This window comes from Hippopotamus amphibius, chromosome 6 (genome assembly GCF_030028045.1).
Source record: "Hippopotamus amphibius kiboko isolate mHipAmp2 chromosome 6, mHipAmp2.hap2, whole genome shotgun sequence".
NCBI classification, from domain to species: domain Eukaryota; kingdom Metazoa; phylum Chordata; class Mammalia; order Artiodactyla; family Hippopotamidae; genus Hippopotamus; species Hippopotamus amphibius.
Window position 1 is genome coordinate 170,896,895 of NC_080191.1, and position 26,400 is coordinate 170,923,294.

Genomic DNA, 26,400 nt, shown 5'->3' on the forward strand with positions numbered 1-26,400 from the left:
TGGGTCAAGAGAAAAAATAGTATTTTAGTTGAAAAATACTTCATACTCTTGGTGTATAAAAAAATGCTTTAAAGCGCCCCATAATGGGGGAAGGAAGGATGTCAGGAAGACCAAATAAAAGTACGCCTTATGGTTAAAGCCGACTGACTGTGAAGTAGCTGACAGTCAGTAAATGCACCTGCAAAGGACTGGGGCTGTAAACACATCAGAAACCAGTGTAAAAGTGACTTAGGGGAATTCCCTGGCAGTCCAGGGGTTAGGACTCGGCACGTTCACTGTTAGCGCCCAGGTTCGATCCCTGGTCATGGAACTAACATCCTGCAAGCCGTGTGGCAGGCCAAAAGTTAAAAACAGCGATTTAGGATTGTTACTTCTCAAGCAGAGAAGCCTGTGTTAGACTAAATCACAACAGTTCATGAGTAAAAGGTACCTAATTACTTTTATTTCGCTACATCTTAATCTTCTACATATAATTATTTCAAACTCTAATGGCTAACAATATTAACAGTTAAAAATAACTTAATTAAAATTTTAAATCAATAACATAATTAACTATTAATTAAATTAATAAAAGCCCTGAATTTTGTTATTTGTGTGTGGGTCTTTTGGTTTTTGGTGGTTTTTTGGGGCTGTGTTGGGTCTTTGTTGCTGCGCGTGGGCTTTCCTCTACTTGTGGCAAGCAGGGGCTACTCTTCATTGAGGTGCACAGGCTTCTCCTGTGGCGGAGCACGGGCTCTAGGTACACGGGCTTCAGCAGCTGTGGCGCATGGGCTTAGCTGCTCCGCGGCATGTGGGATCTTCCCGGACCAGGGATCTAAGCCGTATTCCCTGCGTTGGCAGGCGGATTCTTAACCACTGTTCCACAAGGGAAGTCCCATTTGTGTGTTTTAAAGAACAGAAAACTACTTTGAGAACCGCTTTGAACAGAAAACTACTACTTTCTTCCAGTTAACCCCACCTGCAGAAAGCCTACTTGTTTGGATCACAAAGCAGTTACTAAGGTCAAACATTTGAAGCAATAAATCCTAACTGTAGTAGTCAGCGTATCTAGAAGAGAGAACTTTCTGAAAGTTGGCTCTGCGAATTCAAAACTCTAAAGAGACTCTAAGCTTCATACCATTGTATCTGACTTTTGCTGTCTGAATGTGTGGCAGTAACTTAGCTATAGGTTAGAAATATAATTTCTTCACCTGAACACGCCTTTCTGAACTGTCCACTACCTTTGTCAGCCGCAATGACCACTTAAAGTGTGTAGAGAAGGATCAACAAAGACAACCTCAGTGAGGAGGATAGGTGGGATCACATGAGGAAGAAGAAAATGAGTATCTGAAAAAAATGGTACACATGAACTTATTTACAAAACAGAAGTAGAGTCACAGATCTAGAAAACAAACTTATGGTTACCGGGGGGAAAGGAGGGGAGGGATAACCTGGGAGATTGGGATTGACTACTACATATCAAACAGATAACTAACAAGGACCTACTGAACAGCACAGGGAACTCTACTCAATACTCTGTAATGACCTACATGAGAAGAGAATCTAAAAAAGAGTGGTATATTTACGTGCATAGCTGATTCACTTTGCTGTACAGCAGAAATGAGCACAATGCTTTATTAAATCAACTACACTCCAACAAAAATTTTTTAAAATTAAAAAATTAAAAATAAATATTTTTTTAAAAAAATGAAAGAAAATGAGTATCTGAGTTATTCCTGGCTGGCTTAAGTCCAGTTTTCCCCGGATAGTTCTCCAGACCCTGCGGTCCACATAACCCTGACAGGTGTCACGGGGACACATAAAAGCTGGTGCAGACATTCACACCCACGCATACATGAGCACACCCATGCCTCCAACACAGGCTACCTGACAAGAGCGAGGCCACGGACACTGAGAGTCCGTTCTTTGACATGTGAGTCGGGTTAGATCCTTCGCTACCATCTGTGTAATAATGATTATAAAAGGGGGCCCTTTAGTATTCAGACAGGAAGTAAATCGATGAGAATGACAGTTCTGTAGCACGTGTTCCTGGAATCAGGACTTGACTTTTGCTCCGAAAGATGACACTGCTTTTAGAAAACCACGTCCGCAGTTAGGTTCTCACTTGGGCTTGGGAGATGGTCCCCGCTGCCTCCCCACACCAGCCTCGCCTTAAATGCCTCCTGTGGCGGCGGTTCTCAACCAGGGGGGACTCTGCATCCCTGCACGTATTTGGCGACGTCTGGGGACACTCTTGATGGTCACAACTGGGGAGAAGGGCAGTATGCTACCGGCATCCAGGGGTTGGAGAGGCCAGGGAGGACGCTAAACACTGTACGATGCACAGGACAGTCTATCACAGCAAAGAACGACCTGGTCTAGGGCTGAGAAACCCCGCCCTGAGGGTCTTCCCTTTAAGGACTTCTGCTCTGAATGGACTAGAGAGTTGGCTGATTAAACACCCCCTCTGCGGCCACAAACGCAGCGACGGCTCCAGGAGACGTGCACCTCGTGCCCCCCGGGCGGGCTGTTTCACATCTAGCTCCCTCCAGTCTGAACGACTCCCCCTGGCTCCTTGCTCTGCTGCAAAGAACAGACTTTGCTGTCAAGTGGACCGTTCCACACCCAGTGAAGTCGCATGTTTTGGATTTACCTTAATATTACTCATGGGAAATTCTGACTGCTGATCCTGAGAGAGAGGGCAGAACCCTCTTACTTTCTTCTAACTTGGAAATCAAGTCAATCACAGACTGTGACATAATAAAAATGTACATATCTGGTCTCTGTCCAACTGCTGGCACAGAGCTCCTAGAACCTTCGGAATTTCGTGAGTGACAGGAGTGTCTGTTATTTGTAATGAGCCCCTTTCCATTATGTCTGAGTTTAAGTTAACGAAGTGACTCGTGGGGGCACCCAGATAGCTTCAGGATGGGGCTGGCTGCCAGAAGGAAAAGCTAATTAGAAGACTAGAACTTTCAGCCCCACCCCAGGAACTCAGTCGCCAGTGGCCAGCGGTTTAATCACTCATGCTTACTTAGTGAGCCTTGACAACGGTGAGGTCTGGGGGCTTCCTGGTGGGTGAGCGTGTCGGTGCACTGGGCGAGGAGCGCAGCCTGGCCCCACGGGGACGGAGGCTCCTGTGCTCAGGACACTTTGGGCCCGTGCCCTGTGTGCCACCTCTTCGCGTGACTACTCGTCTGTGTCCTTTACAACAAACTGTAATCACAAGTACCGTGCTTCCCTGAGTTCCACCAGTCACTCTAGTGAATTACCAAACCTGAGCAGGGGGCTGTGGGAACCCCTGGGTTTGCGGCTGGCCAGGGAGAAGCAGAGGCAGCCTGGTGACCCCCCGGCAGCTGGCATCTGAAGAGGGAGCCGTCCGGTGCACTTGAACCCTACATCTGTGGGGTCTGTGCTAACTCCAGGAATTAGTGTCACGACTGAAACGCAGGACACTCAGTTAGTGTCAGAGAACTGGAGAACTGCTGGAACACCACGCACAAAGGAAAAAGTGGAGTTTTAAGTGACTATCTAGTATTGATGCATTAAGGAGAACACAGAAGGAAGACTTCTTGGAGACCTGGAAAAATATGTGTAAAAACTGTATTTCTGAATGGGGAAGAAACCCAGCTACCACACCTGGAGCTGAATGAGTTCTCAAGATTGGTGTAAACAGTAAGTCAGAGCTTCATGCAATAAAAGATCTATTCACCATCATGTTACAATGGAGAGCTACAGACACAATTCACCTCTATAAGAAAATTACTCTTGGTTCCAGTCATGGGGGAAGAGCTTATGTCCCTGAACTGTTTGTTTGGTTTTCTGTCTGTTATTTGTTGGTTGCTCTGATAGGAAGCTGAAGAAATTAATGATTTTCAGGAATAGTTTAACCCATTAATCGTGGGTTAACCTGATTTAACACAACTGCTTTTCCAGATAAAAGCCCCTCCCCTTCTCTAAGCAGAAGCTCACAACAAGAGTCTGTGATTCTGCTAAGCAAATTAGCACTGACAGGACAGAAAATAAAGCTCTACTTTGTAAACTTGATTTTTTTTTCCCTTTTTACTTTTTCTCTCCCAGTGACTATCCTGTCCTTTTCTCCTTTTAAACACTTTGAAACAACTTCAGTTGTGTTATAGGACAAAAGAGAATAGGATTCTAATTTCACGTAGGTGTGGGCCCACTTTGGACTGCTAGTAGAAGGAATTAGAGTGAGAATCCAAGAGAAAGGTGCAACTGAGGACGAAGCATCAGGCTGACACCAACAGCCAGCCCACTCGACTGGAACACTTCTTTTTAGTGTTCTTTTCTGCTTAAATTTTAAATAGGTTTTATTTTTAACAGGACAGTTACCCCTTACAACAGCCAACAACATTCCATAATGAACCATACCAAACAGCTCCTACTTAGGGAAAGCTTCTCAGTCTACGATTCTAAATTAAAAGAAACAGTTAATGAAAGTTCCCTTGAAAAGTGTTAATTCATACCTTGGATTTCAAATTCATCAACCTCATCAGCAGAGCCAGAGTCAGAGAACTGTGCTGAATCACGTGAACTGAACTGGGAGCTGCTGGAAGTGACCCGAAAGCCTGTTACATTAAAAAAAAAAAAAAAGGTAATAAACAGGATAGAAAGAGGTCTCCTGATCTTCCTAGGGTCACAACAAAAGGGACCTGGTATGACTTCAGCAGAGAAGTAAACAGAACCTTGGCTGGGAGTTATGCTGGGGAAACGAAAACTAACTCCTCTTACTACTTTCCCCGTCTTGTTTGATCCCCTTAAAAGTTTCCTGTGAGCAGAAAGCACTACGCTCTAGGAAGTGAATCTGGGACCAGTGGCCTTAGTTCTCCTCGTAGCAGAAACCTATTTGTTGGAAGAAATTTCTGAGGTACAAAACAGATGAGCTCTAGGACTCTGATCTAGTAGGAAAAAAAAATTAGAACAGCATAGAAAACCTTTCTGACAGCAGAGGAACCCCTGGCTTGGGTACAGCATCTCATATGAACATATGAAGATAAGACAGAAAGCCCACAAGGCACCAAGTCCTACCCCGAAGCCCCGAAGAAGCAGGAAGAGGCGCTCACAGCCTCACTCACTTCCGTACTCCGCCTCCTGGCACGCGGGGAACAGAGTCCTGGTGCGGATCTGCTGGCGACGAAGGCGGATCTTCTGCTTCAGTTCCTGGATCTCCCTGTCACTGTCCTCCTCCCCGTCCTCCTCGTCCAGGCACTGGCTCATCATGTTGCACTTCATCAGCTCAATGGCAGCGATCAGGGACTCTGAGATGCTGAAGTGGGCATTTTCCTGGGGAAGGAGAGTGCCAACATGGGGACACCACACTGACTGCAGCTTCCAGGACATGCACTGCTTTCATTCAAAACATCCAGGGGAGACGCACACTGCTACTATAAGCAAGGCTGATGGCCAGAAAACCTGTTCTACATTCTCTTTGCTCTTGTATGCCCATGCCTGGCCTTCCTGCTCCACTTTCCCCATAAAAATGTGACAGAGAAGAAGTCGGGTCTTTCCTAAAGCCATACACTTATACACAAAGTATTAACGTAAATGTGATGTCTCAAGATAAAGTGCTTTGTTAGCTATAAAACACTACAGGGACATTATTTATTACATATCTGAGCCTTAGAACTAAATATAGAAGTTGATTCTGGAGACAGTCTTTACCTAAGGTTCTAGGGTCAAGAAAACAGTAATCATATGACTAAAATTCAGTATTGCTTTGTCTGAGGTAGCTTCTAAGACAAAATCAGTAATATTTTTGGACTCAGTGAGGTGCACAGGGTCCCAAAAGAGTCTTCCAGACACAGAGCTTGTTGAGCTTCTCTTTGCTGTGACTGACCTGTATTGCAGTCTACACCTGCGTTATTGCCGTGTACACAAAACCCTCAGGCCAGATCGCCCAACTCACGGGCTTTTCAGTGACTCCTTCGAGTTCTCACCTTTTCCAGGTCCGCACAGCTGCCAAAGTCTTGCTCAGACAGGTAGCTGATGAGGGACTGTCCCTCTGATGGTCTTCGGAACATGCCTTCTCCTGAGCACAGGTACGGACTGCCCTCTGTGGGAAAATGGAACGTGGATGTGAAAAGCCCTGCTTAGAAAAGCACGTCTTTTTTACAGACAAGCTCCTTCAAGAAGTCTGATGATTTTAACACTAAAGATGCTCCCAAGTCTTCTCAGATAACAGGTTGGAAAGATGTCTACCTTCTAAAGGAATTTCTCTGAATCTCAGAATCCCAGAGCACTAGGCCCCTCGTTTAGAGAATGGTGGAATTAAATGAAGAGAGCCTGGAGACAACCCTTTGACCACCTAAATTTAAAGATGACATACTCATCCTCCTACACACAAAATAAAGAAACCAAAAAACCTGTGCTGAGAGTCAGACAAGGAAAGAAATGGCTTCTTCCCGTGGATGATTTCCATGTGGAGCTTATCTTGTGGTAATTAAGCTCGGACACTCAAAGGCCTCTTTCTGAGGGCTCTCTTGCCCACTCAGAGAGCATTCTAGCTGGCTCATCAGACGTTCACCCATAGCACGAGACAGTGGGGCCCCCAAGGCAAAGAGGAGCAAGAGAAATGACGGGACAGTGGGATTTCTAGCACAGGGGCTGAAAAGAACGAAAGGGAGGGTGAGACTGTACGGCAGACACCGTCCACAGAGCTAAGATGAGCGACACAGCTCAGAGCGTGGCAGGCGCAGGGAGGGCAGAGCACAGACACGACTGCAGCCTCGGCCTTCCTAGTACTCACTTACCGGGTGTGCTGACTTCACTGCTTTGACCAGAGTAGGACAAGGGGCCTCTCCACTTCGACTTATCGCTGCAGGATTCTAGCATCCGTGGCCACCAGGGAGTGAAAACACACACACGAGGTGAGCAACACACACATCCCCAGCTCTGGAATCTCAGTGTCTACCGGCTCCCTTCCCACGCCCTCCCGCGCAGCAGAGGGGCGGCGCACCAACAGGGGGCAGTCTAAGGGTGCAGGGCCACGCGGAAGAAGGGGGGTGGGAGGTCCGCACATTCTAAGGCAAAAGGAGAACACACGGTCCGGGATGCGCAGCACAGAGGTGGAAAAGAGTCAAATCACAGTGGATTCGTGACTTTAGTTCTCCCTTCTTTCCTCTTCTTACCAAATGTTCCAGGAGCATAAGCCCATTTCTACCCGCTAGACAGGCCAGTTTAGAAAGCAGTCCTCACATGGAGCAAGCACACTGAGCCTTTCCCGATACCTCGACACGAGACTTTCATACAATACCAGAAGGGTTAAACTCACTAAAGAAATACTGGGATGTGGCCTCTCCTGAACCTGAAATGTAAGTGTGTCACACCTACAAATGTAACCCACTTCTGAACTAGCAGAAACAACAAAGTAACACCCAGCCATGTCCTTAAAAGAAGCATCAAGACAATGCTAGAGAAGCCAAGGATGACGGCCTTGTAACAAAGGGCTCCGCCACAGGGCTAACAGACACAGCCTTCCTGGAAAAGCAAGGGAGAGGTTTCATGAGAAGGCTGACTGAGTAGGAGTGTCTGGGTAGAAGATTTCATCAAGAAACCTTGAGAGTGGAGGAATCGCAGCAGGCATGGTTCACAGGAAACGGCAACTGATATTCTCCAGAGGGAAACCCACGATTCCCGGCGCCACAGAAGGGAGAGCAGGCGGCCAGGCAGGCGGTGCCTGAGAAACGTGCAGGGTGCGCCGGGAGAACGCATGACTGAGCGGCATCCAACCCACCTGCCTGACAGAGGGTGCCAACCTGCCAGGCGCTCCCCTCACAGAACATGCTACTGCCTGGTCAGGGATAACTGTGCTCCCCTGGTGGTGCTGGCAGCGGGCTCCACTCCTCACGACAAGCCAGCAGTGTCTGCGATGCGTGGCAGGAAGCCACGACTTGGAGGCAACCTTTGAGGTCCCCAGTCAAACTCCAACACCAGAGCCCTACTCCTCTACAGCACGTGAAGGCCACCCAGCCTTCGCTCACCGAGCTCACGACCTCCGGACGCTGCCCGTTCAGTTGATCAGCTCTAATTCTTGGAATTCCTCACACTGACTTGAAACCTCTTGTCTTACAATTTCTTGTCTCCTTAAGAACGACACCCTTCTTAACAAAGGTCTCGCAGACTTGTTCCTCTTTAACCTCTCTGCGAAGCTAACATACCTAGCGGCTTCACCCGTTACCAGGAGGCCACCGTTTTCAGGTCTCCCTCCCCACTCTGTCTTGCAGACACATGCTAGTGTCAATATCTCCATGCATTATGTACCCAGAATGGAACACAATAAGCAGTTTGAACACCACTGTGAAAACCAAAGAAACAGACTTAAGTCAATAGAAAAATCTTGTGTGATGGCTGGAATGAGGGGGTGGGGGAGAAATATACAGGGGAAGGAAGACAGAGGAAAGAAAAAGGAAAACAGGGGACTGCAGGCGAGGCAAAAACATGCACTCACATCCAAGACCACAGAAAGAGGTGAGCACACATTCTGGTGTTAATTCAAGGAAAGTAAAGTAATTCATAGTAAGTACTCAGCTACAAGGAAAATTCTGCCAGTGATCCATCATGATGTCTTAGACAAACAGCAGGCCTCAGTTTCACCTTTGGGAAATACACGCTTCACAAGTCTTGAGTCTATCTCCTAGAAGCTGCTGAGAGACTGAATGAGGCATCTGGAAGTCCTGGGCAGAAAACATATCATGCAAGACACTAGTGTCATTTTACAAACAGGTCCAAGCATCACTGTAGGACCAGACTAGCCAGACTTGATTTGACACCAGAATGGAAAAGGAAGTTCTGGACTAAGCAAGATGGTCACAGAGGAGCACACGGAGGCAGGGGGTAGTGAGCAGAGAGAGGAGGACTGGCTCCCAAACCTGCAATGGGCTCTTCAACTATGATGGTGATATTCCTGGGGCCTCCTGTACGCAGGCAGACAGGTGCAGAGGAGAGTCCAGAGAACAAGAATAGACAGAGTGAGAAAAAGAGCGTCTTTTTATCCAGCAAAGGTGGGAACCCTAGTGCAGAGGGAGGGCCGACTCGTATGCGAAGCTGTGCGTGGCCCACACGCCCTCAGATCCTTCTGCTCAGGTTTCTCTGGCTCCCTTTTCTAGTGCAGCTTTCCGTGGTTTCTGGAATCCACATGGATTCAAGAACAGGGGCAGGGAGGTTTTACATGCTCAAACACCAGTGGCCTGGAGTACAGCAGACACCAGGTCTGCTCCAGGAGATGTGAAGTAAGGGTCTAACCCAAGCACCCTTCACATCTAAGAAAGCTCGTGGGAAGACAGGCTTTGATTGGAGACTTTTTTTCCCTAACGAGTTCCAAGGAGCCAAACCACACTCTTGAGGGGAAAACAGAGACAAAAGTTGGCAATTCAGGAGTTTCAGATGAGGGCCTTAGCTCCCATCTTTTAGAAATTATAAAGAGAAAGCAACAGCTCTAGTTGTAGAAGTAAATCTTCCTTTTTTGCTGTTAATTTTTTGTACTTTATTTTTACACTTTATTTCTGAGGCTTTTCCACCCAGAACCGGCTTTGAGCACAAAGGTGTATGTTCCACTTGCGCTTAGGGAGATGTTCTTACAAATGAAACCCAACCAAAGCCTGCCAGACCTGAGTAACCTAGGAAAGATGATGGCAGGGAAACGGCAGAAGCAATGACACCCACCTGGCCATGCCTAGGGGGGCGCTCTCTGCTAGCAGCTGGTGTTTGTGTGAGGGCGGTCCCAGTAGCCAAGGCCTCCTTACCTGACTGCCTTTCAACCTGAATTAGTGATGCGGCAGTCAGCTCCGCCTACTTGTTTACCAGGTCCCATCACCCCACACTCACTACATCTCTAGGGTTAATAAGGAAACACTAATATCCGTTTGCCTCTCTCCCATTTTATTATATGCTGACCAAACGTCTCAGGAATCACAGAAAGGGAAGGAATTCAACGGGAGTATTTTTAAAGCTCATTATTACTTTCCCTCTGAGAGGTGCACTTGAAACTCGGACTGTGATCAGCCATACTATCCTCTGATGCCAAAGAGCTAGTGAACGAACCCAGGACAGCATTTACTGTTTAGCAGTGTACAAAGGAACAAACCTAAATACTTCCAGAGAGATGTCTTAGGTACCCACATGGCATTACAAACTTCTTTTTCGTTATAAGCAGAATACTGATCCTATCATCAGAAACATAACTTCTCTTTCTGCCACTTGAAGACCTTTAAGAACAAACTCTCCTTTCCACCCAAAATCCAGGAGGCCACCTACTGACCAGGGGCTGGTGGTCATCATTACCTGGGGCTCCTCTGGAGGCAATGTTGGTATCCGAATGGGAGCGAGCATGGCTCTTCTTTGTTCCACCGGTGACAGCCAGTGTTTGCCCCTCTGAAAAGCTAGACCTGCGAAGGACACTGGACAACTGGCTCTGTCCACCTCCCTCTTGGTCCCCTAGAGAGGAAGCAGCAGAATCTGGCTTCTGGGAGCTGCTGGAGGAGAACAAATTGGAGCTGCTGCTCTCAGCATTGCTGCTGTGACTCTGAGAGCTGGCGGTCCGGCCCCGGGGATCCTGGTTGCCGATGGCCAAGTACTCAGGCCCTTCACTGGCATCACTTGGGGAATCATTCTGACTGCTGACCCAGGATGCTTCCAAGGGGCTGGTCAGAGTGCTGGAGCTCATATCATTTGGTGTTGAGGGGGAGTCCCTGGCTAAAGCAGAGTCTGGAAGCAGAGGGGCTTGGATGGTTTGATCCTCTGCTGGTGAGACATGCCTGCCACTTCCTTGAGGTTTCCGGGGCGGGCCAGAGAGTGAAAAGGAAGTAGATCTTCTTTCTAGGATATAAAAAGAAAGGGAAAGGAAAGGTGAGCTGGAAGCCTTTGGTACCTGTGAAGGGCTTCTCCACAACGAAAGACCAAAATCCCTATTGTTACTGGGTGCCCAGGACACATGGTGTCACCTCAGAAAAGGCTAAGCCATTCAAGGTGAGTGAAAAATTACTTAGAAGCAGCTAAACCAAAAACATGGGCTCTTGAGACAGGGGCTTCCCTGCTGATCAGCATGCTTCCCCATCTGTAAAAGGAGCAGTAATAGTAACACCTACCTCACAGGACTGTTTTGAGGATCAGACGAGATAATATATACAAATTGATTACAACAGAGCCTGGCACGTAGCGGGCACTGAATAAATGCTAGCTATTATTATTGAAATGCCTTCTTGGCAATGTGGATTAGAAACCCAGGAGAAACTAAAAACATCTCTTTCCTCTGTTACTTCAATGATTCTGCTGGATTATCTTAGGTTAGCTGCTACATACCTCTTTAAGATGTCTATATCAAGACATAAAGTGTGACAAACTGCATCAACCCAAAGCTCTATCCATAGCCAGCCTGTGAGCACCCACTAAGCCCTCTGCTTTCCAGGCCTGGGGATGCATGATCTGACGACCCCTGCTGCCCCCATACCTGAGCCATGGTGGGGTACGGACTGGTGGAGGCTAGAGAAGGACCCAAAGTAGGAATGCTGAGCACAGCTGGTGGAAGGGGTGTACGTGGAACCAGGCAGTGCTGTCAGACTCTGGCTCTTTGCCACCAGTAGCGGGCTCTCATGCTTTCTGGCAAACTACAAACAAAAACAAACAAAAAACCCAACATGTGTCAGAGTCAAGGATAGAGGCCCTCAGAAAAGGAGCACTTAGCACTACAGAAATGCTGGTAGGAACTGGCCTTTTGCAGCAGGCTTGAACTGCAGCCAGGACCGATAGATACAGCATAGCTTTCCTCTAGTAAAACATACAACTTTGAAACCTTGAAGTCCTGCCACACACCACAGCTTCTGCCACCGGAACTCTAGGTGGTCAGATCAGAAGTGCTTTATCATGGAGGCAGTACAGCAAAGTGCTTAAGACTATACACAAGGAGTCAGACGTCAGATACACTGGGGCTCAAATCCAGGCCCGATCACTTACAAGTTATTTGGTCCAGACTTTGGGCAAGTGACTTTTCTACTCTGTCCCTCAGTGGCCTCCTTTATAAAATGAGATGAATGCCTACTTTGTAGAGTTCTGAGGAATAAATGAGATGATGCATGTGCCACGCACACAGAAAGTATTCAACAGACAGTAAGCAAGAATCAAAACTTAAAAACCAGGAGATACAGGGGATCCCTCCACGAAAGAAATAGGGATTGTGGTTCCTTTCTAGTTGAGGCACTGATATGAGTGATGGGATGAGTGAACTGGATAGTAATAAGCAACCTAAGACAGTAACATTTTCTTGGACAAAAATGACTCTGTGTAACATGAGGCCACGCTACGTCTTACGCGCTATCTATAGTCAGCCTGACTCAGGACCATCCCTCTGCCCCCTAGCGCCTTATCCAGCCTGCCCTAAGGAGCTGCTTACTCAGACTAAGGATTTTTTTAAGGATTAAAAAAAATAAATATCTCCCTCCTCAAACAGACTTAAGCTTACTTATAAATACTTTTTACTTCAATAGGTACTTAATGGCACGTCCTCTTCTTTTCTAAGTTTTTTGTTTGTATTTTTGCTTTTGTTTTAATGAAAGCCTTTCCGTTTACAATTGCCTAAGCAGTTTCCCACACAGGGTTACATCATGGTGAGGGCTACGAAGCCAGAACACAGACACAAATAATTCTTTGGCCACCTTACCATAGATGCATCAATCTGAGCCAAGAGGCGAGGGTTGTTCTGCTCCACGGCTTCCAGGCACTGGAGCATGGCCGTGACATGGGCATCGCTCAGCAGGAAAGCAGTATCTGAGGAGAGAAGACTACTGCCATGATGGGGCCCATTTCGGAGAACCTCGGCCTCCCTGCATGGCCCTGGGAGAAGCTCAGGGAAGGAGAGGCGGAAAAGGCAAAGAAGAGTTGAGGAGAATCATACCACTGTGGACAGAGGGGGACTAGGGACAAATAAAGAATGCAGAGGGTAAATCATGCGCAGTACAGCAGAGAGGCCACGACAAGAGGCTTCAAAATCAGAAAGACCCAGATTTGAACGCCGGCTCTGCGTGACTTTGGCCAGATCACCTAACCTCCTTGAGCTCTGCTTCCCTGATTGGAAAACAGGGGTGTTAATACCCAACTCTCAGGGCTGCTGTTACGTATACATGTATAAAAATACATAACAGTGATTGGAACATAGGAAGTTCAGTAAGCAGCAGTTATTCTTATTGATTTGTGTGTGTGGGAATAGCAGGTTAGAGAGAAGATTCGATACATGTTTCTGATTAGAATCTCCATGGCATCAAGTGAAAGTATGAGACCCTCGGGAAAGAGTGCATCTGTAAAGGAAGAGTAAAGTGGAAGAGAATGAGGAAGGACGTGCGCCAGTTCTGGGTTAGGTGACCTCTACCCACCTGTGTAGAATTTTCTGATATACTGTCTATCCCCCAGCAGAGGTCGGAGCTGGGCTGAGAGACAGTGGCACTGCAAGCTATGCTGCAGCCACAGCTCTGCAACGGCACGCTCGCTCACGCCCGCAGCGCCACTCTGGCTGTTCTCATGCAGGCTGACAAACTGGGAGGCAAAGAAGCAGAAGTCAAAATGCACACCCTGATAAACCCAGCAAGACTGAGGCCTCATGACCTGAGCACTACATTGAGACAGGTAAGAGCAGGTAATCAGAGGTATCTGCCCCCCAGCTAGCATTGAGAGGTTACACAGGAAGGAGAGGGAAGGAAGGGATCAGGCGCTGCTGCCGACCCGGGCCACTGGAAAGGGCCTGAGCAGTTAACACATGACAGGCAGCTCCTGCAGAGGACGAAGCTGCTACACCTGTCTCTCTATTTTAACTCCAAAGAGGCATCTATCTGGGGGTATTCAGAGGAAGAATGAACCTGACCTCTGGGCTTCCCTCACAGAGTCCTCTATTTCAGGTAGCCTCCTGAAGAGGATACAAGAAAAACCTGGGGTAAAAAATCTAGGAAAAATGCCCCCAAAGATTCTTCATCAAAGAGAAACCATTTGAGCACTTCTTGTTAGCTCTTGCCACAGCAGTCTCTATTTGGAACTTCCTTCTATATTGGCTGTTTCTAAAAGCAAGGTCTCATAACTCAGGATCAGAGCAAAAAAAACGAATGGGCAGCAATTTCAGGCAGCTTCTAAGAGGAAATGACTACAGCAATATATTTTAGAAAAGAAAGTTAGAAGGGAGTTTAGTGGGAAACATAAAGTGATAAGGACACAAAATCCATAAGAAAATCACTGGGCTCTGGCCTTTTCTCACAAAAAAGGTCAGAGTGACACCTTGTGATCTGGTTCCCTGATCATTTAAAAAGAAGTTACTTTTCCAGACATCACTTAAGCAATGAATCTGGTAGTGGGTACAATATACATGAAACAAGACTGGTCATGAATCAGTAAGTACGGAAGATGAGTGATGGATATTTTTGGGTTCATTACACTGTTCTAATTTTGAATATATTTGAAAATTGCCATAAACAAGGGTTAAATAAATAAATATATAAATTTGGCAGTGACTGATGTGGAATGAGCTGTGGAACTCTGGCCAAGTCATCTAACCTCCTGGAGCTGTGTCCCTGGTTGGGGATCAGGGGTACTATGCTGAGGTGACAGGACAGGAGAGTAGAGTGCTAAGATGGTAACATCTGAGGCTCTGTTTGACACACGCCTCCAGAAACCTCACATTTTTTTTTCTATTTGGTGCATCCTCTTCTTCTTAAATAGTTATCAGCATATCAGTCCTACTTATCCCCAACCATTCAGGAAACTTCTTGCCATTTGCCCAGATTTTGAAAAGCTTCACTCTGGTCCCATATGTGCAAATCTTTTGAAAATAAAAAAGAACTTTTTCACGCCTTCCACAGAGGAGAGAAAGTGGCCCAACGGGTGTGCAAGGCTTATTTTTTAAAGTAAATCGTCCTCCCCTCCAAATTAGTCATACAGGGATAACGTCCTCTCCTCAGTTAATAGGAAACTTGATCTATGCGGTGCTTCTAGCCTAGGAGACTCTTCATACAGAACAGCGAGCGTCAGAGCCCTGTGGTTGCCTTCAGTCCTTACCTTCTCCACATGAAGGGCTGAGTGTGGACTGAGCCAGCGAATGTCCTTCACAAACTGCCAGTAATCGGTCTGGTGACAACACACCTGTTTTCGGAACACATAAGGTAAACAGTCACTGCTGTTTTGGACCATGTCTAATTCTCATATTGCCATTTAAAGAGAGGAAAAGAAAAGCCTAACCTTCCCTTGCCTCAACAAATGTTCTCAGCAGCAATAAAAGGAATACATACAGATGTTCGCCCTTTTAAAGGGTAATCGTTAAAAATTATTTTAATCGTACTTTTGAGGAGGCAATACATGCATATGATATAGAAGGTTATATAGCTGACACTTGAATAACATGGGTTTGAACTGTGGGTCCTCTTCCAAGTGGATTTTTAAAATAAATATATTGGAAAATTTTTTGGAGATTTGCAACAATTTGAAAGTAACTTGCAGATGAACTGCATAGCCTAGAAATATTGGAAAAATTAGGAAAGTTAGATATCTCATGAATGCATAAAATATATGTAGATGCTAGCCTATTTTATCATTGACTACCATAAAACACATACAACCTATTACAAAAAGTTAAAGTGTATCAAAACCTATACACACACACAGACACACACACACTTATGTACCACAGATGGTGCCATCTGCAGTCAGGAGAAGCGTACACAAACATAAAGAAGCAGTATGAAATTAACTGTGGTTAATGTCATGCAGTTGTGCACCACTGTGATTTTGTAGCCACCTCCTGTCCTCATTGTTGTGAGCTCAAGTGTTGCAAGTGTCCATTCAAATGCCACGTGACACTTAATCATCTCTGTACGAGCAGCTCATCTCTCCAGTAAATTACATACTGCCATAAACAGTGACCTTTCCCAGTTCCCGTACATTTTCCATTGTGTTGAGTGTGACACCAAAGACTCTGAAGAACACCATGGGACTCATACAAAGCGCCACTAGTGACCCTGGGAGTGCTCCCAAGAAGCACAGTCATAACATTAGAAGAAAAAGTTGAACTGCTCGATATGCGCTGGAGATTGAGGCCTGCAGCTGCAGCGACCCACCATTTCACGACAAATGAGTCCAGTGTAAGGACCATGGTAAAAAAAGAAAAGGAAATTCGTGAAGTTGTGCCTCAGCTACTACAGCAGGCACAAAAACCTTCCACTTTTTTGAGAAATACCTTTTAATCTCATATTGAGAAATTCAGCTTTTATGTGGGTACAGGATTGCTATAGGGAAGTCATGCCTATAGACTCTAATATGATTCAAGAAGTACCAGCGTCATTATGTGACAACTGAAAGCAAAAAGAAGGTGAGGATCTAAAGCTAGAGAATTTAATGCCTGCAAAGGATGGTCTGAAAATTTTAGAAAGAGGTTTGGAGAAACAGCTTCTGCTGACCAAGAGGCAGCAGAAAAATTCACAGACACCATTAAGGAAATAACTGAGGAGAAAGGATATCTGCCTGAACAGGTTTTTAATGCAGATGAAAGTGCTCTATTCTGAGAAAAAAAAATGCCACAAAGGACACGTACTAGTAAGGAAGAGAAGCAAGCACCAGGATTTCAGACAGGAAGGGACAGGCTTCCTCCACTGTTCTGTGCAAATGCAGTCCATTTAAGATCAGGATTGCCCTTATCTATCAAGCTGCGAACCCTCAAGCCTTGAAGGGAAAAGAGAAACACCAGCTGCTAACCTTTTGGCTGTACAAGAAGGCCCAGACCACGAGAATCCTTTTTCTGCACTGGTCCCACCACTGCTCTGTCCCTGAGGTCAGGAAGTACCCTGCCAGTAATGCAATAAGACAGAAAACAAAAACAACAAAAAAAATGGAATACAGATCTGGAAGGAAGAAATAAAACTGTCTTTGTTCACAGATGACATGATTGTCTATGTAGACAACTCGAAAGAATTAATAACAAAAAAATTCCTGGAACTAGTAAGCGTTCCTATGGCAAGGTCACAGGATATATGGTTAATATATAAAAGTCAACTGCTGAGGGGTGGGATAAGGAGGGTGGAAGGGAGGCTCAAGAGGGAGGGGATATGGGGATATATGTATACACAGAGCTGATTCACTTTGTTGTACAGCAGAAACTAGCACAACAGTGTAAAGCAATTATATTCCAATAAAGATCCGGAAAAAAAATAAAAGTCAACTGCTTTCCTATACATCAGCAATGAACAAGTGGAATCTGAAATTAAAAACACAATAACACCATACACATTAGTACCCCCCCAAAATGAAATATTAGGCATAAATCTAACAAAATATGTACAAGATCTCTATGATGAAAACTATAAAACTTTGATGAAAGCTATTAAAGAACTAAGTTGCAAAGATAGTCCACGTTCACAAATATGATGTCAAGATGTCAGTTCTTCCCAACTTGATGTATAGATTCAATGCAATCCGACTCAAAATTCTAGCAAGTTATTTTGTAGATATCCACAAATTGATTCTAACGTTTATATGGAGAGGGAAAAGACCCAGAGTAGCCAATCAATATTGAAGGAGAAGAACAATATTTTTCTTCAGAAAGAAATGACACTATCTGACTTTAAGACTTATAGAAAGCTACAATAATCAAGACAGTGTGGTACTGGCAAAAGAACAGACAGAAAGATCACAGAAACAGAACAGAGAGCCCCCAAATAGACCAATGTACAGACAGTCAACTGATCTTTGACAAAGGAGCAAAAGGCAACACAATGGAGCAGAGAGAGTCCTTTCAACAAATGGTGCTGAAGCACTGGACAACCATATGCACACCTTATACCCATCACAAAAGTTAACTTGAAATGAATCACAGACCTACATGGAAAATGGAAAACTATAACCTTCCAAGAAGATAACATAGGAGAAAACCTATATTGGGTATGGAGGTGACTTTTTAGATACAAGACCAAAGGCATGATCCATGAGAAAAAAAGAGTTGATAAGCCAGACTTCATTAAAATGTAAAACTTCTGCTTTGTGACAGACAACGTCAAGAGAATGGGAAGCTGAGCCACAGACCGGGGGGGGGGGGGGGGGGGGGGGGGGGGGTATCTGCAGAAGACAAAACTGATAAAGGATTGTTATCCAAAATGTACAAAGGACTTTTAAAACTTAACAATAACAAAACAAGCAATCAGATTTAAAAAACGGGCCAAAGACCTTAACAGACACTTCACCAAAGAAGATACGCCGATGACAAACAAGCATGTGAAAAGATGCACTGCATCATATGTCATCAGGGGAATGCAGATTAAAGCAACACGATGCACACCTATTGGATTGGCCCAAAGAGGGTGGGGCGGGGAATGAATGGCCCAAATCCAGAACAATGCCTATATCAAACGCTGCTGAGAATATGGAGCAACAGGAACTCTCATTCATTGCTAGCAGCAATGCAAAATGGTATGGCCACTCTGGAAAACAGTTCGGAAGTTTCAAATTAAAGATACTCTTACCATATGATCCAGCAATTTACTTATGTACACACAAAAATCTTAATAAAAACTTGATGTCAAATTACGTAGGGGCAAGACAACTTACTTTGAAAGTTAGGGGGGAGAAAACCTAAAAATGTAGCAGTTTTTATATTCATATTACAGGATCTTTAAATTGCTAGTCCAACATAAAGAAATGGAAGCTAGAAGTCCTATGTCATGTCTTGAGTATAATTTATACAAGAAAGATGATATGGAACTCCATCAGTGGATTCATACTCACAGAAGAGGTCTGACCCTATACCCAAAGACTGTTAATTAAATGTAAATTTAGGATGTTTAAATTAAAATAAAATGTTTCAGTGATGTATCTTACCAATGTTTAATATCCCTCAATCAATCAGCTAATAATCCAGGTCATGATGTATAAGAAGGCTTTTCCTGTCCTTATCAAAAAATGATGTGGGGACTTCCCTGTGGTGCAGTGGTTAAGAATCTGCCTGCCAATGCAGGGCACATGAGTTTGAGCCCTGGTCTGGGAAGATCCCACATGTTGTGGAGCAACTAAGCCCATGCGTCACAACTACTGAGCCTGCACTCTAGAGCCCACGAGCCACAACTATTAAGCCCGTGTGCCACAACTACTGAAGCCCGAGTGCCTAGAGCCCACGCTCCACAACAAGAAAAGCCACCAAAGTGAAAAGCCCACGAACCACAATGAAGAGTAGCCCCCCTCTCTCCACAACCAGAGAAAGCCCGTGTGCAGCAACAAAGACCCAACACAGTCAATAAATAAATAAATAAATTTATATAAAAAAATGATGTGGTAGTTAACAAGAAAATAAAATGACAAACAGGTGAATGTTGGAGGAAAATAACCAAGAACAAAAGATGCTATATGAGTGAGGACTACTCCTACCATAATGAAAAGCTATAATAATTAAAACTGAGTGGTGATAGCACACAAACAGAGAACAGACCATAACAGAAATCCAGAAGTAGATCCATATGCCAAAGAAATTAAGAATATTCAAAATAAATTACAGATGGAATGGTTTAAATGTAAAACATTAGCCATAAAAGTAATAGACAAAACCATGGAGAAACATTTTTAATAATCATAGAGCGGGGAAGCATCAAACAGAGCCCAGAAGCCCTAAGAGAAATGATTAATTTGACTTAGTAAAAATCAGATATTTCTGTATAGTAAAAGCCACCATAAGAAATGTCAAAAGATAAGCTAGGATAAAATATTTACAATACACACTACAGACAAATAACTAATTCCCTTAATAAATAAAGAGATTCTACAAATCTGTAGGAAAAGACTAACAATCTAAGGAAAATGGGGGTAATATAGGGAAAAGTTCACAGAAAAATACTTTAATGGCTCTTATAAACATCTTTCAGAGTAAAAGAAATGTAACTTTTCACCCACCATATTGGCAATAGTTTAAAGTTTAAATAACCCTATGTTGTCAAGGGTATGAGGAATCAGATTCTCTCATACAATGCTGCTGAGGGTGTAAACAGACGTAACTCCTGGAGGGCAATTTCGCCAGAGCTATCAAAACTGAAATGCATATACTCTTCGGCCTAAGAATTCTACTTCTAGGAGTATCCTATGGTAAATGGCAAAATGACCCATACACAAGGTTATTTCACTGCAGCACTGTTACTAAGAGTAAGTGCTTAGAAGCAATCTAAATGTTTATTACCAGGGGACTAATTAGATAAATTATGGTACATACACAGAATGGACTATCATAAAGTGACAGCTGTAAAAAAGAATGAAGAAGCTCTTTATGTAATGGATTGGAATGAATTACAAGATACATCAAGTGAAAAAAGCAAGGTGTAGACCACTGATTACAGTATGCTTTTACCTGCATGAAAAATCAAAAGGTGTAGCAAAAAAATTATTCATATTTGCTTATGTAAGCATAAAAACTCTCTGGAAGGAAACTAGAAAACAGTAGTTACCTATGGGGTTGGAGGGAAAGAAGATGTTTTACTGCATACAGTTTTATACTTTCTATTTTTTTAACCATATAAATGTATTGCCTATTTTACCTTTTTTTTTGGCCACGCAGCACAGCTTGTGGGATCCTAGTTCCCCAACCAGGGACTGAACCCTGGCCCTCAGCAGTGAAAGCGTGGAGTCCTAACCACTGGACCGCCAGAGAATTCCCTGTATTGTCTATTTTAAAAACTAAATATTTTAAAGCAAGTTACAGAGTGATAGATACAGTATAATCTTAATATTTTAAAAAGCATGTAAATACACAGAAAAATGTAAGAGAATCTACCAAAATGTTAAAGAGTGATTGTTATTACTTGATGTTGAGATTACGGGTAATAACTTACTTTCTTCTAAACTCTTTCTGGTATTTTCCAAATTTTCAGCAAATAAGAACATATATATTATTTGTATATTCAGAAAAGAGATATACAGGGACTTCCCTGGCAGTCTAGTGGTTAAGACTCCACGTTCCCAATGCGGGGGCACAGGTTTGAACCCTAGTTACAGAACTAAGATCCCACATGCCACACAGTGCAGGCAAAAAAAGAAAAAGAAAGAAAGAAAAGAAAAAGAAATACACACAGAGGTCTTTTTTGTTATTATTTTTTACATTGGGCCATCTATATTGCCAAGTACAGGTTTCTTCTTAGCGGTGGACAAGGTGGGGAGCTTTGCACCTCTAGTCAGCTGAGAAATCTCAGGGATTAAGCGTCGCCACATTTCTAAGCAGCAGAAAAGGGGTTATCAAATATACGTTGCCCTATGGAAAGATGAAAAAGTAGCCCAGAGGATGTCAAGGAAAATGAGATCCCTCTAAGAATATGGTCATGATGTTATAGTTTCCTAAGGCCCCGAGTGATTAAAAACAATTCACTTCACATTCTATAACACATCCCTAGGAAAGCACAGAAGAAATATGGCCAGCATGAATCACTGCATCCCTTCCTCCCTCCAAGGGCACAACACCCAGAATAGCTTCCTGATGACACAGCAGCCAGAAGCCTTTGAAAGCCTTAATCTTTAGGGAGGAAGTGAAAGGGAAAAACAAGTCCTTGATACAGACTTTAATTGTTAGCTCTTTAAAAGGCAGAAAAGAACAGCAGTGAAGTTGGTATGGATCTTCTGTCTTTAATTCTTCGCACTAGAGCCTGTAGTTGCTAAATGTATGTGTGTGTGACAGGTTTGTCTGGTTTGCTCTGCTTGCATTTACTAGCAATACTGCTGCTTTGTGGTGACCATACACTTCAACAGTTTTCACTCTGATGACCAGCTGCCTTCACAGATCTTATTACTTACTTATAACAATAACACTGTGCTGCATTTACCAAGCACCTTTCACTTCGGAATTTCACTAACTTTACTATATCATCATGACACATTTGCTCTTTATGGCACAGATGGTAAAACTGTCAAGTAATATAGTAAAATGATGACAATGTAAAATTAGTAACAGAGCCAAGAAAAGAACTTTTTTGTTATCAAGATGCAAGTACTTTAACCACTAAATGACAGTGCCTCTAATCTGGCAGCTATCCTGGTGTTCAGTCTGGGAAACTTATATTGGGTTTTTGAAAAACACGGTGGCGTGGTGCCTGATTCTGGCTTGGGAGACTGAGTAGCTGGGAATTCAACAGATGAGTATTAAAAATATCAGGAGGAAGGGCAATCTTATGAGAGAAAATAAGTTTGTTCTGGGTCATGCTGTGCGTGGCCTGTAGGACAGCCAGTCAGATGATAATGTACAGCAGATAGCTAGACAGCTAGTCTAGCAGAGCTGAAGTTCAGCAGAGATGTCTGAGCTGGGGGTTGTTAGTGTACAGGTGATAGTTAAAACAATGCAAGTGAATGAGGCTGTTTCAGAAAAAGTACAAAGTAATAAGAAATATGGACATAGGACCGGACCCTATTAAAAACTAAAATACAAGAGGAAGAGATTCCAGGGAAAGTAACTAAGAAAGAGTGGTCATAGAGGTAGGAGAAGGTCTCTATGACATCGGAAGATAATAATGGAATATGAGTCAGGATCTGATGATGTTCAACAGTGAAGAGCACAAGACAGTGTTCAAAGGAGAAATGTTCACTGGATATGGTAACATGGACTTACTTAAACTTAACAGTAGCAAGAAAAACAGTGGTAAGGGCAGAAACCAGATTGCAGTGGGTTAAATTATTTGTTTTGTAAATTCCAACGTACATATTTTTTTCATAGGACAACATGTAACTTGAAACTTAAAAAATATGAAAGGAACATTTATTAATTATTAATGACTTCCTATGTACCATGAACTGTGCTAGGCAAGTTTGTATGCTGTTTCATTTAATCTTTCCATCAAACATTATGATATAAATAAAATTGTCATCATTTCTACAGATGAGAAAAGGCTCAAAAAAGTTAATATCACTAATAGTTAAGACTGACAGACAACTTATGCTTTCTAAAGCTCTTCCAGGTATTACCTCATTTAATTCTCACGACAATCTTACCCACCAGTGTTACCGCCTCATTTTACAAATGAGGAAACAGAAGCATTAACAGTTAGTAACTTACCCAATAGCACAGAGTAGTGAAGCTGAGATTAAAATAAGAGCAGTCTGACTCAAAAATCCATAATTATTACTACTATGTCATTTTTCCCCCAAGGACCTGAGCTATTTCAATCCAGGTTCTGTCTGATTCCAAGACTTCTGTCAGTCTACTATACAATGCTGTCTCTAAAAATATTTCCCCATATCTTCAAAATTCTTTAGAAAGAGGGCCTCACTTTCAGAACTCACCCTGAATAAAGAAAATCTAACCTAAGCCTACTTTTCCACTGAATTCTTAAAAAAAAACAAGAACAATGGTTTAAAGAGTTTGTTTAGAGTTAATATATTCATATTTTTAGAAGGGAGGGTAGCACATTAAATCCTATCAACTATGAACATCTTTTTTTTTTTTAAATACCAATCAATTTCGTTCAGTGTGACTGCTAGTTGAGAATAAATTCTGATTGAAAAAGAAAGACAAGCCTGGCTTAGAAAAAAGAGTTTCAGGAAAGAATACTAGGCCCTGACATGGGAAGAGCCATGAGTGTTTGGGAACACAAATTATGCACATATTTGTGAGGTTTGATTTTTAAAAACTAGGAGGATCAGATCCAATGACCCACTTGACAATTTTAACCAGAACTAAACCTTATTCAAAACACTGCAAATGGTGTAACCGCCATTGAGAAGTAAAGCAGAAACCATTGAGTGTTATTAGGAGTCTACTCATTTTTAATACTCAAAGCTTATTAGAGTGTTTGTGGATATTAAGGAAAAGAAACTCAACATCAATAAAGTTTATATAGAAAAAAAGTAAGCTATAATTAAAACTATCATTTATAAGCATCAACCAGCTATCAACAAAATGATGCTCAAAGGATAGTCTAAAAATGACAACATCCTGTATTTCTCAGCTATGTCCTAGGGTACTCTTAAGAGGAACATCTCCATGATGCATCAGCACTGCCCTCCTCCTCCTCCTCCTTATCGTCATATCACGGTCCTGCTCTTAAGGGCTCACAGGCTAGTTGCCTTTACCTTCTCCCTGCCAACAACTTAACGCAACTATTTCTTTCCAACAAGTGATTCAGCCAATCTGGCAAAAAAGAAAAGAAGGGGTGTACACACCTGGTCGTGGATGAGCCCATGATAGAGGATGCTCTGCATGTCCCTGCAGAGCCGCTCCAGGCCACCATACTTGGACCAGACATTGGGGCTGTTGGCTGATACTAAACCCTCCACAGTAGTCTTCAAATTACCCAGCAGCTGCCAGTGCTCCCTCCTGCAAGGGCATCAAGTATACCAACGGTTAGTTACTTAGACCACACCAAAGAAAGTCTAAGACACGAAGCTTCCTGCCCCACATCCTAACATTGTCTCCCCTATTAATTTTTTGCTTGAGTTTAAGACCCAATTCTGAGAGGACTAAAGTTGTAAAGAACGCTAAGATTTTGTTTTAAAACGCTCATACTGGGACTTCCCTGGTGGTCCAGTGGGTAAGACTCTGTGCTCCCAAAGCAGGGGCCCAGGTTCGATCCCTAGTCAGGGAATTAGATCCCGCATGCATGTTGCAACTAAGTTCACATGCCACAACTAAGAAGCCCTCATGCTGCAACTAAGAGTTCTCATACTGCAACTAAGGAGTCCACATGCCACAAGTAAAGATTCCACATGCTGCAACTAGGACCTGGTGCAGCCAAAATAAACAAATAAAAAATAAAATAAATATTTTTTTAAAAAATGGAAAAATAAACCCCTCAAATTTACATGGCATATTGTGCTTTGTAAGGTGATCTTCATCTACTGTCATTCCATCCTCACACAAGTAGCCTATAACCCTGTGTTTCTAGGAGTGTGACCCATTAAGATCCATTTCTGGACAATGACATTACATGGGCAATATATAAAGAGATGAGGGCACTTGCTGAAAACAAGAAATCTTCTGCCAAACAAAAAAGCCCCCAAACAACTTTTTATTAACTATATTTCCAGTACTAAGTACATATATCTGTACAGAAATATCATGGATAAGTTTACAAATTGCCCATGATTTTCCCCCATGATTTTTTAAGCTAAAACTGATACAAAATATTTTAAGCTTGCACTGAGACACTTAGGACATGTCCCCAAATCAATCAACTATTGGGTTATTCTCCTGGACCATCTGAAGCACTTTAGTGGAAAATCCTGAAAATTACTGCCCTAGATGATCTTCAAGGTTCCTCTCAAATTCCCAGCATCTTCTCAACATAGCTTCCAACCTAGCAGAAACTCAAAATCAGCTGCATTGAATGAAAAGAATTGGACGCACAGAGTCAAACTGGATAAGGAAAACATGAGGAGATCAAGTGTCAAACTCCTTTTCTTGGGCCCTGCATTGTTCTGTTGTACACTTTACCTAGCCCTTTCATTTCTTATTAGAATACTACTCTTTTCTCTTTAAGCACAGTCCTGGGAATGGTTAAATTTCTTCAAGGAATTTTCACTATAACTATTTTAATATCATTTAAATACCTATAAGGGTAGGAGGGTCCTGAATTGGAATCCTTTCTAACTCTATCAGTGCTCAAAACTAACCTCTGAGCCATTTTTAAAAAGTGGATGAAAGGCAGACAAACAAAATAAAATGAATGAAGCTAGGTCTGACACAGGAGTATTATCTAGAAAGGGAAAGCAAGACAGATCTCACTCAGGTCTTCTGCTCTGACGGCCTTGGGACCGAAAATTTATTCAAACTGGGAAACACCAGGCTGTTTTAACCTTACATCATCAAACATTTGAGTCACCAGACTCCCCTGTTCTATTTCTCTTTTCCTCCCAGTTTTATTGAGAAATAACTGACATACCATTATATTAGTTGAAGGCATACAACATAATGATTTGATATACGTATACATTGTAAAATGATTACCACAAGTTTAATTAATATCTATCATCTCATAGTTATAAATTTTGTTCCTTGTGATGAGAACTTTTAAGATCTATTCTGTTAGCAACTTTCAAATATACAAACAGTACTGTTAACTATAGTCACCATGCTGTACATTACACCCCCAAAACTGACTTCTAAGTTTGTACCTTTGGACCACCTTCAACCATTTCCCCCTCTCCCTCAACCCCTGCCTCTGGCAATCATCAATCTGTTCTCTGTTTCTACGAGTTTGGGTTTTTTGGATTCCACATATAAATGAGATAATACAGTATTTGTCTTTCTCTGTCTAATTTATTTCACTTAGCACAATGCCCTCAAGGTCCATCCATGCTGCTACAAATGGCAAGATTTCCTTCTTTATGGCTGAATAATATTCCTCTGTGTGTGTGTGACATTTTCTTTATCCATTCATGTGTCAGTGGACACTCAGGTTGTTTCCATGTCTTGGCTATTTTAAATAATGCTAC

General features: G+C 43.1%; 1 protein-coding gene across 10 annotated transcripts in view; it reads right to left on the reverse strand.

Moving 5' to 3' along the window:
* Window positions 1-26,400, reverse strand: part of RUBCN (rubicon autophagy regulator) — a 60,413-nt gene that overhangs the window by 14,634 nt on the left and 19,379 nt on the right. For 5 of the 10 annotated variants that reach the window (XM_057739922.1, XM_057739923.1, XM_057739919.1 and 2 more), the window contains 10 exons: window positions 24,130-24,283; window positions 15,025-15,108; window positions 13,359-13,518; window positions 12,650-12,756; window positions 11,444-11,600; window positions 10,279-10,812; window positions 6,750-6,824; window positions 5,937-6,052; window positions 5,076-5,283; window positions 4,467-4,568 (listed from right to left, as the gene is read on the reverse strand). In XM_057739922.1, coding sequence (XP_057595905.1) covers window positions 4,467-4,568; window positions 5,076-5,283; window positions 5,937-6,052; window positions 6,750-6,824; window positions 10,279-10,812; window positions 11,444-11,600; window positions 12,650-12,756; window positions 13,359-13,518; window positions 15,025-15,108; window positions 24,130-24,168 — 1,582 coding nt within the window. In that variant the 5' untranslated portion in view covers window positions 24,169-24,283. Of the gene's footprint in view, window positions 1-1,866; window positions 1,942-4,466; window positions 4,569-5,075; window positions 5,284-5,936; window positions 6,053-6,749; window positions 6,825-10,278; window positions 10,813-11,443; window positions 11,601-12,649; window positions 12,757-13,358; window positions 13,519-15,024; window positions 15,109-24,129; window positions 24,284-26,400 lie in introns of all 10 variants that reach the window. The other 5 variants (XM_057739928.1, XM_057739927.1, XM_057739924.1 and 2 more) reach the window with 3 other exon arrangements.